Source organism: Mya arenaria, chromosome 2, assembly GCF_026914265.1.
Source record: "Mya arenaria isolate MELC-2E11 chromosome 2, ASM2691426v1".
In the NCBI taxonomy this organism is placed as follows: domain Eukaryota; kingdom Metazoa; phylum Mollusca; class Bivalvia; order Myida; family Myidae; genus Mya; species Mya arenaria.
In genome coordinates, this window is record NC_069123.1 from 29,345,315 (window position 1) to 29,362,823 (window position 17,509).

Consider the following 17,509-nt stretch of genomic DNA (forward strand, 5'->3'; position numbering starts at 1 on the left):
ACTCAACAGAAGTATTCGCTTACTATAGAACAAACTATATCTGCATGCATTTCAGCGAAAGTTAATGCTGGTTCGAAATTGTGTTAAGTATGCACATACATTCGATATTGGCGGGGGTAAGGGGAAGTGGTTGTGTCCTCCCTCAAGAAAAAGTACAGTTATTTTAAATTTAATATAGTGATGTCTACAATGGCAGTCCTTGTCCGCCAATAAATGAGGAGACATGGGCCCTAGGCTTCACCGTTGGAACCGTCATTGTGTTTACTTGTTAATTATATGAATTTGCAAATCAGATTACATATGCAACAAACAAGGAATCGCTAGATATGGAACAATTGCGAGTTTGAGATGACTCCGAGCAAAACATTCATTTAGAGCTACATGACTGATAAATGATTGATAAACGGAAAGTGAAGGGGCGAAGGAGCGAAATGCAAAGGCGAAGGAGTGAAGACACGAAGACGCAAAAGTACAAAACTATCATCCGGAGGGTATTTTTTTATAACAATGAAAACCTTTGCAATATCGAATTTGAAGTTGTATGTTATGATAAAGTACCTCTGTTCATATTTTGTATATGTATGCCATCATGTAATGCCATTGATAACAGTAGGTCAGTTTTATACGCTAACAATATAGGTTGGTTTTAAAACACAATCGTTCTTTAATACATTTACATGTTTAACTCATTCGACTTAAATGATCAAAACCGAAAAAAAGATATTATTTGCGTACGGATTTTTTTATCCATAACATAAAAGCGATATTTTGCGCCTTTTTAGCTGGGCATTTGTTGCCATGTAGCTATAATTTACATAGCTATAAATATATTGTTGACTAGTTGAGCGCGAAATGTGCGAGTTTCTATATATCGCTCATGCGCGAGATAACTCACTAAATAAAACCAACCTATGATTTAATGCAATTTTGGAGTTGTTTTTGTCTGGAGGCAATTTCAGTAAGGGGCTTAATCGATTTTAGACATATTTGTGTGAATTGGACATTGAAAATGATATGAAGTTTAGGAAATAAAAAAACAATCCATACGATCCATAAAATAATTTAAGTAACGGCTAAAATTCTTAAATCTGAATAAGGGTCACAAATGGCAATACATGGATTTTTTTATCCACTCAACTTCATGCTCATTTTCAATGTCGGCTAAAGTTCAATTTACACAAACATCTAGAAAAATAATAACTATGGCACTAAGATAATTTCAATTTACGACTAAAATTGACTAAGATCTTTATTGACCCCACCCCTGCCTTAGTGCAACTACGAAGTTTAACCTACAAGATATCACTTTGCAACATAAAGTACAAATTTTAATGTTTGACGGGAAAGCTTGGCATATAATGAAATCATCATATCGCGATCTAAAATGTATTGTTTAACTCATTGGTTACATGTCAAATAGCATTTTCCAGGTCGCAAAGGTGGTGTCTTTTCTTTGACGTTAGAGGGGCAACCTTTTGACATTTTGACATTCGCCCTTTCCTAAGAACCGAAATTTGAATGGTTTAAAATGTTGGCAGAAGGGTACTCAATAAGAAAATTTCAATAATTTCTAGTCCGAAATGGTTAATATTGAGCGTACTTTATTGTTTTATCTTCTCCAAAATCGACATATAAAGTAAATTTGGACGATTTAAATGTTGAATATATAAATATATATTATCAACTATAAATCACAACAATTTCAAGCGATATAGATTAATTTCACTGTCATTCACTGCTATTTAGATTCAATAGGTGTCGCTGAATAAACGAAAACTGTTGGTTAGATAAACTTTATTAAAATAACCTATAATGAATATTTTATAGTTACAACAGTAAACAGATTGAGAAAAAAACAAGACAAGAATAAACAAATACAAGACTGTACAAATACATCATTACACAGATGGTAAAGACAAAACATCTTACAAGGCGCCAATATGTTTGAAGTAATAGTATAAAAAGATACCATGATGTCCCATGCTCCACCGTCTGGGCTTTTTTGTGTGTTTTTTTTTTTTACCCAAAGATTGTACATACTAATTATAGGCAAAACTAGATCATCATTTCAATACTACACTCCTTTATGTACAGTTTTCCTCCCTTAGAGAATACTTCTGCTAGGGCTAAAGCATTTCAAGGGCCATAATTCACTCATGCATAGGCGGATCTAGCTGGTTTAAGAGAGGAATCTAGATCTCATGGATATCTAACTAATGTATGAGTTTTTTGAGATACAATCAAAATTAAACACCGCATAGCATTCGCAAGCAATTGTTTACGGACACACGGACGGATACCACGCCACGGCATAAGCTCTTCTGGCATTTGGCGAATAAAGCTAAAAATCATTCAGCACTCTTTAACAAAGGTTAGAGAGAAAACCCACTGCACTCTCTTCAATACAGGTTGTCTATCTTAAACTGTAGTTTTCACCTCTTTAACAAAGACAAGGGAGTGAAAAAACTACACTCACTGAATACAGGTTGCCTCCCTTAGACTGTTTTTTTTACCTCACAACAATAGCAATTTTTATAATTTCAAAGGCCATAATCAAGTTGTGAAAAGGCGGATCTTGCTGGATTTAAGAAAGGAACCGACCTCTCAAGCAATAGTTAACTACTTTATAAGTTTGATTAAGATAAATCAAAACTGAATACTTTTTACAAGTTAAACAAGCAACGTCTTTACAATCGAGCTAAAGTAAATTAGTATAATCAAGTATATACATATTATTTGCTTGGAAATCTCAAAATTCTTAATAGATTGCTATCAGTGGGATTGATATCGCTGGAACTCCCTGGACATGTCTTTATGTTTTATCGGATGTAAATAATATGTTAATACCATTTCTCAGATTGATTTATGGCTTATATCAATTAAGAATTTTATTTTTTAGAAAATGTTTTATATTTGATAACTTTAGAACTCAGCTTATGCGGTGCACGTATGTAGAATTATTATCTTCCCTGACATTAGGTTATAATATTGTCACTTTTTGATCCACGTTTTGTTCTGATAAAATCAACGTCAGCATATTCTGTCGGACTTGGCGGCCTCTGTCTCGAAGGTGGTTTGCTGGCTGTCTCCAAATGTTCGATGTCAATATCTGCATAAACCAGGTTGGTATCTGAACCCTAGAAAATATAATAATGCCATTGAGTGTTGACAATGTATAAAAACAAACGTAGTACGATTGCCTGATCTTGCTTGGATCAAATTATTTAAAATACTACATGAGTATTTTGAGAGAGAGTGCTCACACGAAGTAAATACATTTTGTAAGATGCAAAAAACAAGCAAAAATAAACAGCATCGAAAAATAACTGATGAACATATTAAGATTATCTGGTATGTTCATGAAATACAGAATGATGCAGATTAGTTTGATTGGCAGATTGCTTTATTGCTTGATGTTTTTCTTTTGATGTACTAGCAGTTAATTTTAGTAATAATATTGGTAATACTGTGATGTATTGCGTTCACTTGTAAACACTGAATATGATATTTGTCCACATGGGCCATGGCCTTTTGGATGTACAAGCACAACTGTGAAACTTTGATTGAACTCTAAGGCAATGGTTCAGAACAGTATTTATAAACCTAAAGTACATGTTTCAGTTTTATTTCAAATACATGTGTTCATCTGTTTAAATACTACTCAGTACTTATCAAACATTTTTGTATTGCTTTTGCATATGTTTCAGACCATTCAACTATGACTTGCCATTTACAGCCGGTTCAATAAACATACTTCCTTCGTTTTTGGCTCCACTGTTTCTGTCCTATTTGTCCTGATTTTGTTTACTTGGGCGTACGTAACCTCTTCGTTCATTCCTACTGTTTCATTTTCCTGCACGTTGGCTGCAGTGAAAACCGTTTACATATATTGTTATATAGTATTTAAGGTAAACAAGTTAAGCATTTTTTAAGCGCAGTAGTAAAGATATGTTTTCGGAATATATAGATATTTTCCTTTTGTCTATACTTCTCATATCTATTTCGCATAGTTCAATTTTGACTTAATATTTAATCTATATATCGGTGCCATTTAGTCGACATATCAGTGCTATTTTATCGCCATATCGGTGCCATGAAAATACCAAACTGATGGCTATTACCTAGGTAGCATTCAACTTTAACTTTTAAACAGTTTGATTACATGAGATTAATAACTCACAATGCTGGACAGGCTGACTGAAAAAGGCATTGCAAAAAGTCATAATTAGTTCATTATAAATGTAAAAACAACCATCTACACCAATTGTCAACGGAAATCGCGTTCTAAAAGTTGAAAATGTTGTTCAAAACAACTAAAACTAGATGAATGTAAAAACGCAGAAACTGAAGAGTTACAATAAAACATAATAAATATACATACGGTTCACTTGAATTTGCATGTTGATTCTTCTTTAAAAATCCTACATTAGAAGAAATACATGTCAAATGAAAGCGACGAGGTGGAGTAAAAATTCCATAGATACAATAGATAACCCTCGAACAAAATATTTACAAAATTTACTACCATTTCTTTAAGAAGTGACACCAAAACACAAACAAATGCACAACACAAATGCTAGGTAACCTTACGTTTTCTGGCCAATACAATGACCGTTGATATAATGACAGCCGCAATAATAACGCTCAAACCAATGACTATCCACACCATTGGTATATCGTTACTGTTTGTCAATGACGTATCTTTACTTTCATTTGGAGTTTCATATGTTTTTTGTGTCGAAGCTGTTATGGAAATAAAATCGGAACTTTAAGTGACAAGTTTTATTTATTGAAATCAATAAATAGCCGGATGATTTTGGGAAAAAAGGATATTCACGAAATCATAGGTTTAAATTTTATTGTTTATGACTATCTTTTCATTTTTCAACGCCTCTTATAAAAACAAAAGACTGGCAATGTAAGAACTCTAGAAACGCTGTCAAGATACGTACATGGTATTTGTAAAGTATGCGACTTGGATAGTTGAACATCAAAGTTGGAGCAATTGACGCTGCAGGTAATAGTTTGACTATTGTTTTCTTTACTGATAACCGCAAACTCCATTACAGCTGAGTCGTGTATTTTGTTTGTCACCTCTCCGTTTGCGTTTAGTAGTTGGCCATCTTTTGTCCAGGATATCAAGCAATTGTCATTGTATGTGTCCGTTAAGCAACTGAACTTCAGAGTATAGCTGTCCTGCAAATAGCTTGGTATACTTGGTGCATCCATTGTCAGTTTCGATGGAGGATCTGTGATTAAAAATAAGTCAAAAAGAATCATGGCAAACTGATGCCCACGTTTTAATCGACAAAGACTCAACTTTAGTCAAAATCTTTAGTCAGAATTATCGGACGTGTACAATGCGTTAAAAATAGGAGTATAAATTTTAAATTTAAATTTGATATATTTGATAAGCTTAACGCCATAATCAGCTATTCACGTTTATGTCACCAAGGGTTGGCATGCTTATTTATACTCGCAGTCGGGGCATGGCCCATTCGGCAAGTACTCCGATATGATCGTTAGTCAGTTTAAGATTTTTGAGCAAATATAGTGCACAGACAGAATGTAACCCTGGTTAGAGCTATCAGGGTTCCTTAATGTGCATTAGTGTATAGCACTGTCACACGGGACACCTATTTAACACCCCCCCAAGTGTGTTACCACTAGACCACGGATCCGCAACAAATGCCAAAGAGGGGAGGGTAAGCTTATTTACACTCACCATCGGGGGTAATGCCAACTGTTTTTATAAAGAAGAGCTAAAATCAGAAACAAATATGTTTCCATCACGTTGATGGTTAGATAGAGGTCTTTAAAATTCAAGGAAAATCCACAGGAAAAAGAAAACAAAACAGTATTATAAATAATCTATTGCATAATCCGTGGGGTTATTGTCGCATGGAACAAACACACATTTAATAAATAATATACATTGCGGAATGTGCACCGTTTGGTACCGTTAAAACAATGGTTCTTATGAAGGATACCGTGTTTAATTTGAAAGAAAGCTGTATATATAGAAATCACGATATTTCTATCTTATGCGATGATAGTTTATAAATGTAAATCTTCTAGGATCCACCAGTCATTTAATATTTATGCGTTTTCAGCTATTACAGTCTTATTATCAGTAATAAATATTTTTCATAAATGCATTATTTAGTTAGGTGTTAAAGGTTTATCGCTCCGAATTCAGTTTGTTATTCATAAGTTTGTATTGCTTTTAAAATTTAAATACGAGTATCACTCAAATGGTATGGCAAAAACGGACAAACCAACCGCCATTAGCAAGACCTGTTTACGACTCAGGGATTTTCTAAGCATTGGTCCTGATTCAATATTTGAGTGTCCTCATCATAGGGTCGTGCACATATTAATTAAAACAGTGCCTCCGGTTGATACACATGATTAAGAATAATGGATCATCAGAAAAATATGCGTATAGGTCTTGGGATTAGGAGCAAAATGAATCATACTGCATTTTCACATTTTCTGTTTTCTTACTTATTTGAGTTTGGGCTTACTCTTATTTTCTTGTGTGTGTGTGTGTGTGTGTGTGTGCGTGCGTGCGTGCGTGCGTGCGTGCGTGCGTGCGTGCGTACGTGCGTGCGTGCGTGTGTTGACCTTTAATTTTCCCCGTACATTAATGGTATGCGTATTTCGTGGCACACCACAGGAACATACCTCACAAAATATTTTCATAAATAAAGGGAATCTTCTTTATACTAGTGTATAAAAATTTCAATTATATCAATATGATATCATCTAAAACCAAACATCATCTATAAGTTGAATTATTATATTACTGGGTTTACTCTTAGCGTGAAAATATGATAATACATTTCAATAACATGACAACAGAACTTACATTTGCAATTTATTGTCTTTTGTTGTGTCGCTGTCTCAAATAATGGTGAAGATGATACGCAAGACACAAACTTTCTATTCCAATCTTTTCTGGCAGGGCTGTTAAAAGTTAAAATTGTTGTATATGTTCTTGTCGAGTTGTCGTAAGTCTTTATATGGTCTCCTGAATAATTCACTCCATCCAACCAGAGAATTAAATTTGTGGCGGGTCTCCCTTCTCTTGAAATGCACGTGATATTTGCTGGACTTCCCTCTCGCAAGATAGGTACGTTAAGCACTGGAACCTCAGGTTTTACTGAATGAAATAAAGATAGTTTATACTTCAATACCATTATCGATGATATCGACATATTAGATGATGATAAAAATAATTGTATATAGATCTATATAAAGCAACAAACAACTTAATGACAATTTTTTGTCTCAGAATAAGCTGATTTTGGCATCAATGTCTTCAATTCAGTTATATAAGATAACTCACAAAAGAACAGATCTGAACTGTCAGGAAATCATCCGAAAATTTCATTTACTTAAAACGTTCTTAACTCTTTCGACCACAGTTTTCGGAAATAAATATGAAACATTGCCATTTAACCTTTTGTCCACAGTCCTATATCACTGGTTTCAAGACATTTACGCAAAATTTGGCTCATTCAAGACAAAAAATAATAGAACAATCTGTGAGAGTGCAGCTTTAAAAATGTAAAAATACCCACATACTGCGGATTAAAATTATAATTTGATGCGGTTACGTCCAAAATGATATTACATGTAGAGTGAAAAGTAAAACGCAATGTGAAATCTTTAATTATTCCCCAAATAGATCAACCATGACGTGTTTTTCGACAAATTGTTTCTCATATGAAGTGTGTCTTCAAGGTATTTCTAAAATAGGGAAGAGTCAGAAATTGCCTTAGGTGCAACGTAGAGTTTAGCCGACGTTGTTAACGGTTTTTCAAGCGCTGCATTGAAAACACTGCAGGTTACGGTCTTCATATGATATTATTCGCGTATAATTCGGGAAATCGTCGTCATCATCATTAATCAATCAATCAATCAATAAATCAATCAATCAATCAATCAAATAATTAATTAAATAATCAATCAAATAGTCAATTAAATAATTTTTGGTCAATCAATTAGTCAATCAAAAATCCGTATCATATGTTAAACGCAGGCAGATGACAAAACAAAATCAAACATTCACGAAACCGCTTGCGTCTGGTATTTCGTTTAACGAAAGTTTGCGTTAAACTCCAATTATAAAATAGTCGTACCTGTCACCTGAACAAAGACACGTTCAGTATGAAGACTGTAAGTGTTATTTTTCGTACATTTCACACTGTAATTTCCCGTCGTCCACCGAGTGGAGTTATACATGGTCAAAACAAATTCTTCATTGTGTACTTTTTCCTCAGTCAACAGACCATCCGTCAAGGTCATTAAAGATCTTGATGATTCATTATACCACTCACGAGTGTATTCACCAGTGAGCCCAACCACCGCCGGTGAAGGATAATACACTATTTCAACTTTTTTGCCCAGAACAGGATTTGGTGTTCGAAGATAAATATCACCACACCCCACTGAAAGATATTTAAGCAAAATCAACAACAACAAACAGTTATTCAATGCCCGAATATAAATGTTCAACATCATACAAACTATTCCTAATTCAATTAAACAAGTGTATTTTGTTTGGGGAAAAATGATTTCTTTTGTTTTTTGGCACACGCCTTCTCGTATATTTCTACCTTTTCATATTACAGTTAATGTTTTTTCTACTTGTATTTTGTAATAATATAAGGGAATTGAACTTATGCGAACAAGTATTTTGTTATAAGAATTCTGCAAAGTTTAATATATATCTCGTACCATTTTACAACATAGAACAGTACTTTTAGGTACAAAGGTAAAAAATAACCTACATCATAAAAAACTTATTTCAACACCTTCAATTGCATAAAACAACAGTGCGTAAATTAACTGACATGCCTTGTAAATCTAAACGAATGCTTTGGCTGCTGCAGTCACCGTATACTGCATATAGGTGTCCAGAATTCGGAATATTTGGATACACTGTGGTAAAAACGCCCAACGTTGCATTATACATATAAACGTTTGATGGAACAGCTATCCATCGTATAACAGCGGCGTTAGTGTAGAAAATTGTAGGCGTTTGAGTAGCCGAGAATTTGAACGGCTTGAAGGATATTGTAACGTTTCTCCCTTTAAAAGCAGGCTGTGAATAATAAAGATTGCCACAAATTTCGCAAACAACTGAAACAGAACATCAGAACATATATGCATTTGTATCAATACTGTAAACATACTTTAATATTGCATATAGTGCTACACGTAAAGACTTTCATACATTGTTAGCATATACGATGTGATATACTATTTATTTACGTTGAATACAAACTGCTTAAACGTATTGTATGTTTTGATTAGACACACTTATTAGTTATTAGTTTAAAGTTAATACTAAATTAAACTCGATTGTGAAGAAAGCTGAAAGCTTATCGAATCACTTAAGAGTACGTTTTCTTGAAAGAAACAGGACTCTTGTTAATTTTGAATGGCCACGAGAAAGAACCCAAGGTGGGGATCCAACCCAAAACCAATGGGTAAGCGACAGGCAACTATACCATTAAACCTCTTATCCTGGTTTGAGATCCAACCAAGTACAGGCAGACACCTATACAACTAGACTTCTCTCCTCCTGGTGGGGATCGTACCAACAACCTCTTGGGTGAAAGGCAGACACCCTGGTGGGGATTGTACCAACAACCTGTTGGGTGAAAGGCAGACACCTATACAACTTGACTACTCTCATCCTGGTGGGGATTGGACCCACAACCTCTTGGGTAAAAGGCCGACACCTATATAACGTGACTACTCTCATCCTGGTGGCGATTGGACCCACAACATCTTGATTGAAAGGCAGACATCTATACAACTTGACTACTCTCATCCTGGTGGGGATTGTACCAACAACCTCGTGGTTGAAAGGCAGACACCTGTATAACTTGACTACTCTTATCCTGGTGGGGTTTATACCAACAACCTCGTGGTTGAAAGGCAGACACCTATACAACTAGGCTACTTCGATCTTGGTGGGCATTGAACCAACAAACTCTTGGGTGAAAAGCAGACACCTATACAACTAGACTTCTCTCCTCCTGATGGGGATTGAACGAACAAACTCTTTGGTGAAAAGCTGACATCTATACTTATATACTACTCTGACTCTGGTGGGGATTGGACCCATAACCTCTTGGGTGAGAGGCTAACACATATACCACTAGACTACTCTCATTCTGTTTGTGATCACACCCACAGCCTTTTGTGTGAGAGATGGACACCTATACAACTAGACTATTGTAATTCTGGTGGGGATTGAACCAACAACCTCTTGGGTGAGAGATTGACACCCATACCACTAGATTACTTTCATAATGGTGGGGATTGAAATCGAAACCTTTTGCCTGAGAGGCTGATACATATACCACTAGAGTACTCTCATATTGTCGTTATTACTTACCTCCTTTGAAGCAAATGAATATAAACGCTATTAGGCATGGCACCTTCATTAATATATTCATTTTATTTTATTCACTATAAAAAAAACAACTGTAAATCACGATATTCAAATTCCGATTTTTGTGTTATTTCCATTAACACACATACTATTTAATACGCCATCACAAAGAACGAGACCACTTTTTAAGCTTGGTATTCAAGTAGTTCATATTTGTCAACTATGAAAAGGGGATAGGTTTTTACCAATGGTCGTTCAAGTGACTGGTAAGAATTGTCATTAAACGAATCCGCTTCCCCTCGAGAGACAATATCTTATGGTGTAAAACACTTATTGTCACAATTGTTATTGTGTGTTACCTTCCTCATAAAAATGTTCCTTGACGCGAACTTTAAGTGGTAGTGTCTGGCTGTAAGTTCATCGATACTTCTATTGAGAATTTTTATTCAAATCTTATGACAGTAGTGGTCGATATAGGCGAAATATTGTATATATAATGTAGATCTAAGAGCCTTTTTAATGGAAATTGATGCCTTGTAACCAAATATATAATTTTAATCGTTTAAAAAAATGTCAATTTCTGTCAATTATAATAAAACATTGAATATAACAAATAACGGTCCTTGTTCATACTGCATGTGATCAAATGTATTTTGGCGTCGTGTTGTAACACTGATGGCGGCCTTTTGGATGACCAGTATGGTAGTCGTGAACAATATGATACGGGGTGTCACATTCGTATTTAGTATTAGGCTTTGACATTGATGAAATGTCCTTTACACTCATCATTGTGGTATCACATTCTAGTTCGAGCTTGTAATTGCTTACCTATTCTACATAAAACTGAGCACAAAATATATAACTGCAACGGTTGTCCGGTTAGCTCAGTGTTTAGTGCACTCGCTTCGCCCTATGGCGTCCCGGGATCTATTCCCAGCCAGGGCGGGTGTGAGTTTCGTTTGTGCTCACCAATCCGGACAAGTGGGTCTCCTCCAGGTTCTTCAATTTTCCACACAACACAAGACCTCAATACCGCGTAACATCGTGTCAACAAAAGTGATAAACGTAATGTTGTAATTACTTGTCATACATACATATATTGAAATTAAGGTTGTGTTGTTTTTGTGTGCAACACAGTATAATGTAAAATCTTAAGATATCAAGACATGACACATTGAGTGTATCTGCGACCTTAATAGTGTGTATTGTTTTGATTTATTGTATTTCCTTTAGTATTATTGTGTGTATTAATTCATGAAGAACAATAAATAAAAATATTAATTTTGGATATAATAGTATGGATCGATTCAGGGCAAAATCTAAGTAACTTGGTCAAATATTATAATAACAAACCCTGGTAACACAATACTATCTAGCAATCATAGACTCTGTGTGTCACCCCCACCCCTCTTGGAATCAGGCATAACGTACTTTCTGACCGGACTCCAGAATACCACTTTTAGGTAAATTCAAGTTTTTACAGTTTAGGAAAGCTTGACGTATGATGAAATCGTCATATCGCTATCTAAATGCATTGTTAACCTCAATGACAATATGTCAAATAGAATTTCCTTTACGTAAATCTGTTCACCAAGGCGGTGTCCTTTCTTTGACCTTAGAGGGGGCGTATCCTAGGGGTACAACCTTTTGACATTCGCCCCTCCCTCAGAATCAAAATTTGAATGGTTTAAAATGTTGGCAGAGGAGTACTCCATATTATTTTTTAATAATTTCTAGTCCGAAATGGTTCATTTTGAGCGTATTTCTTTCTTTCCGTTAAATATTTAAATATATTAATATAAATTATCAACCATAAGTCACAACAATTTTAACTGGTATAGATTAATTTTGTTGTCATGCTATTAAGATTCAATAGTTATCGCTGAATAAACGAAAACAGTTGGTTCGATAAACTTTATTAAAAAAAAACTATAATGAATATTTTATAGTTACAAACGTGAAAAGATTGAGAAAAACACACACACAACAATATACAAACACAAGAATTTACAAATACATCATTACACAGATGGTAAAGACAAAACATCTTATAAGGCGTCCATATATTTGAAGAAGTATAACAAGATGCCCATGATGTCCTATGTTCCACCGAATGGACTTTTTTGGTTTGTTTGTAAGAATGTACATACTAATTACAGGCGGAGCCCACATTCAAAGGGAAGCAATCAATGATCCTAATGGATCACAGACGGCAAAAGGAGATTTTCACTACAATACGACACATCTCTATGAACAGTTTGCCTCCCTTAGAGAATACTTCTGCTAGGGATATAGTATTTCAATGGCCCAAATTCACTCATGCATTGGCGGATCTGGCTGGTTTAAAAGAAAAATCTAGCTCTTATAGATATCTAACTACTGTATGAGTTTTATTGAGATGCAATCAAAATTAAACACCGGATAGCATTCGCAAGCAATTGTTTACGGACCCACGGACGGATACCATGCCACGGCATAAGCTCTTCTGGCATTTGGCGAATAAAGCTAAAAATCATTCAAAACTCTTTAACAAAGGGAAGAAAGAAAACCCACCGCTATCTTTTCAGTACAGGTTGTCTATCTTAAACTGTAATTTTCACCTCTTTAACAGAGAAAAGGGAGTGAAAAAACTACACTCACTGAATACAGGTTGCCTCCCTTAGACTGATTTTTTTCACTTGACAACAAAAAGCAATTTTGATAATTTCAAGAGTCATTATCAAGTAGTGAAAAGGCGGATCTGGCTGGTTTAAAACGGAACCGAGCTCTCATGGATAGTTTTCTACTTTATAAGTTTGAATAAGATACAATCAACACTGAATTCTTCCAACAAGCTAAACAAGCAACGTCTTCACAATCGAGCTAAAGTAAATTAGTATTATCATGAATATTATTTGCTTGGAAATCTCCAAACTCTTCATAGATTGCTATCAGTGAGACTGATGTCGCTGGAATTCCATGGAAAGTCATTTCTATTGAATGTAAATCATATGGTAAATGCCATTTCTCAGATAGATTTATGAGTTAAATCAAAAAGAATTTTAATTTTCAGCAATGTTTTGTATTTGAGTACATCAGCTAGTGGTCACGTATGTAAAGTTATTATCTTCCCTGACATTAGGTTATAATATTGTCACTGTTTGATCCACGTTCTGTTCTGAAAAAATCAACGTCAGCATATTCTGTCGGACTTGGCGGCCTCTGTCTCGAAGATGGTTTGCTGGCTGTCTCCAAATGATCGATGTCTATATCAGCATAAACTAAGTTGCTTTCTGAACCCTACAAATACAAAATAATGCCCTTGAGTGACGACAATGTATAAAAACAAACATTTTGCGATTACCTGATGTTGCTTAGATCAAATTCCTTAAATTGTCTCATGAGTATATTGAAAAGGCAAAAACAAACACAAATAAACAACATCGAAAAATAAATGACGAACAGATTAGGATTATCTGATATGTTCATGAAATACAAAATGATGCAAATTAGTTTGATTGGTATTTTGCTTTATTGCTTGATGTTTTTCTATTGATGTACTGACAGTTCATTTAGTAATACTATTGGTAATACTGTTTTGTATCTGCGTTCAACTGTAAACACTGAATATGATATTTTTCCACATGGGCCATGGACTTCTAGATGCCAACTGTGAAACTTTGACTTTACTCTCAGGCAGTGGGTCAGAAAAGTTTTGATAAACCTAAAATACATGTTTCAGTTTTATTTCAAATATATGTATTCATCAGTGTTAATACTATTTATTGCTTATTATACATTCTTGGATTGCTTTTGCATATGTTTCAGACCATTCAACTGTGACTTGTCATTTACAGCCGGTTCCATAAACATACTACCTTCGTTTTAGGCCCCACTGCTTCTGTTCTATTTGTTTTGATTTTGTTAACTTGGGCGTACGTTACATCTTCGTTCATTTCTACTGTTTCACTTTTCTGCACGATGGCTGCAGTGAAAACCGTTTACATATATTGTTATATACGGCTAACAATTGAAGAGGTTCTTATGCTATGGTCAACATAGTAGTAAAGGTATGTATTTTGTTTCGGAATATATAGATTCATGTTTGTTTTACATACAAAAACACAGTATAATTTTGACTTAACATTTAATCGACATTTCGGTGCCATGAAAATACCAAATCCATGGCTATTAACTAGGTAACATTCAACTTTAAAATATGTTATAACATGACATGAATAACTCACCGTGTTGGACAGTTTGACAGAAAAATGCATTGTAAAAAGTCATAATCAGTTCATTACTAATGTATAAACAACCAACTTCACCAATTGTCAACGGAGAGCGCGTTGAAAACGTTAAAATGTTGTTCGAGTCAACTAAAACTACATAAATGTAGAAATGAAGAAACTGAAGAGATATGTATTATAAGCTTACAAATGTACGTACGATTCACTTGAATTAACGTGTTGATTTTTTTTTAAAAACCCTACATAAGAAGAAATACATGTCAAATGAAAGCGACGAGGTAGAGTAAAAAAATCCATAGATACAAAAGATAATCCTCGAACATAATATTTACAAAATTGCTACAATTTCTGTAAGAAGTGACACCAAAACACAACGAAAAATCACACAACACAAACGCTAGTTAACCTTACGTTTTCTGGCCAATACGATGACCGTTAATATAATGACAACCGCAATAATAACACTCAAACCAATGACTATCCACACCATTGGTACATCGTTACTGTTGGTCAATGATGTATCTTTACTTTCATTTGGAGTTTTATATGTTTTTTGTGTCGAAGAGGTTATGGAAATAAAATCGGAACTTTAAGTGACAAGTTTTATTTATTGAAATCAATAAATAGCGGGATGTTTTTGGGAAAAAAGGATATTCACGAAATTATAGGTTTAAACATTGGGCTCTCGTGAAGTTTTTAAATACGTAAAGATTAATAAAGAAACCAAAATATATAACAAGCACACGCACGCACGCATGTACGCACGTTTACCAAATATACTAAAATCAAAACATACCGCTTCCAATTGCAAGAAATGAAATGGTCGCACTTGTGTCATAGTCTCCAAATTCGAAAAAAAGCTGTGCATGTATGGTTTCTGTGTTCATCTGTTTCTATTGGCAGTCTATGGACCTACTGCAAACGAGGTGTTGTTTGTCTCCGCTAACCGAGCAAACAATATACGAAAGTGGTAGGCTCTTTGCCTTGCAAGTTACGGTGGTAGTGTCATAAGCATTTAGCCATACTTCGTCTTGAACCGACAAGTGAACATTCGGTTTATCTGAAATAGGCAAATGGGAATTGGGGAATAGAAATAGTCAATTATTTATTTTTATTAAGTATAACTATCTTGTCATTTATCAACGCCTCTTATAAATACAAAAGTCTGGTAATGACTCCAAAGGGTTTTAGAACTGTATAAATTAGTCGAGATACGCACATGGTACTTGTACTATATGCGACTTCGATAGTTTAACATCAAAGTTGGAGCAATTGACACTGTAGGTAATAGTTTGACCGTTGTTTTCTTTACTGACATTCACAAACAGCATTAAAGACGAATTATGTATTTTGTCTGTCCCGTATCCGTTTGCACGAAGTAGTTGCCCAATCTGTTGTCCAGGATATTAAGCAATAGTCATTGTTTTTATCCGTGAAGCAACTGAATTTGAGAGTATATATGTTTGGCGAATAGCTTGTTATATTTGATGCGTTCATTGTCAGCGTCGATGGTGGATCTGTAAGTGATAATAAATCAATCAAAACCGCAACAAACGGATCCACGTGCTCGTCGCTTTTTTATTTCCGAAAAAAGGGCATAGTTAATCAAGTACTTTAGTGAGAATTATAGGACTTAATACACACGTTTGCGTGGCGTTATAAATAGAAGTATGAATTTGAAATATCATTTTGATAACTTAAGTAAGATTTAAATCTGCAGTGGCTCACAGTTTAACCGTTTCTACAAAAAATTGAAATGAGCCATTTTTGCGTAAATATCTGAAAATCAGTGATATAAGACTAGTGACAAAAGATCAGATCGCAGTTGTTCATATTTCCGTTCGTAAATTAATGTTTAGGGGCTTAAAGCGTTATTAGCGCTTTAAGCAAAATGCATGAAACGATCTGATTTTTTGTCAGCAGTCTTATATCCCTGGTTACCATGCATGTTCGCAAAAATAAGTTCGTTCCAAGACAAAAAAATTGTCCAAACGTTCAATGTTTGAGAGTGCAGGTTTAAGCTTTGAACAACACTTAACGTTTTGCACGTCGACAACGTCACCGCTATGCCAATATATTTTCTATTTTTATTAGAACGGACAAAAATCAGAAACCAATGTTTTGTTATAATATTAATGTTTAGATTATGGCCTCGGGCATCAGGTCAGTGTTAACCCCTACACCAAGGAACAACAGTTTTGACTGTTACTAACATAACCATGCAATAATCGTATACTAGTAAGACCTATACAGAACTTAATGATTTATTTGAAATCTGCTTGAATATGATGCTTAGCCCATTTATTTTTTAACCATGTGTCCTGATAAAACATCTGACATGTTACTTTAAAATTATGCATCCAACTGATGCACATATTTAAGAATAATTGGTTCAGCAACAACACTGACTTTAGGAATCGGGATGCGCAGCTAAATGAATCATATTGCATATTCACATTTTTGTTTACCAAGACTCTTGCTAACATAAATTTTATATTATAATTATATGAATAACCATTTTTACGAAACAGTATTTTGTAATAGGAGAATAATTAACCTCCGTCTTGAAAAAACTAAGGCTTATTTCAGCACCTTCAATTACATATAACAATGAAAACAATAAAACTGACATGCCTTGTAAGTCGAGATAAATATTTGGACTGTAGCATAAACCGTATTTTGCATGAAGGTGTCCAGTAATCAGACGATTTATGTAAATCACCGTAGTAAAGATGCCCAACGTTGGATTAGACATAATGGTTGACGGCATATGTATCCATGTCACGCCATCACTGTTGAAAATGATAGGCTTTTCATTAGCCGAGAATTTGATTGGCTTGTAGATTATTGTAACATTTCCCCCTTT

The 17,509-nt window shown here is 34.6% G+C and overlaps 1 protein-coding gene across 5 annotated transcripts; it reads right to left on the minus strand.

Annotated features, from left to right (window-relative positions):
* Positions 1-1,785: 1,785 nt before the first annotated feature.
* On the minus strand, positions 1,786-10,649 carry LOC128210662 (tyrosine-protein phosphatase non-receptor type substrate 1-like). 5 transcript variants are annotated; one of them, XM_052915015.1, is made up of 10 exons: positions 10,418-10,649; positions 8,866-9,150; positions 8,148-8,456; positions 6,872-7,165; positions 4,953-5,249; positions 4,591-4,743; positions 4,382-4,421; positions 4,181-4,197; positions 3,755-3,864; positions 1,786-3,137 (listed from the first exon to the last, which is right to left on the minus strand). In XM_052915015.1, exons 1-10 carry the CDS (start codon positions 10,476-10,478, stop codon positions 2,976-2,978), a joined length of 1,728 nt encoding a protein of 575 aa, XP_052770975.1. In that variant the 5' UTR covers positions 10,479-10,649; the 3' UTR covers positions 1,786-2,975. The 5 variants fall into 5 exon arrangements, with proteins under 5 accessions (XP_052770975.1, XP_052770989.1, XP_052770997.1 ...); XM_052915029.1 differs by having other exon boundaries at positions 8,866-9,112; positions 10,418-10,648; XM_052915037.1 differs by lacking the exon at positions 10,418-10,649 and adding an exon at positions 9,522-9,954.
* Positions 10,650-17,509: the final 6,860 nt, after the last annotated feature.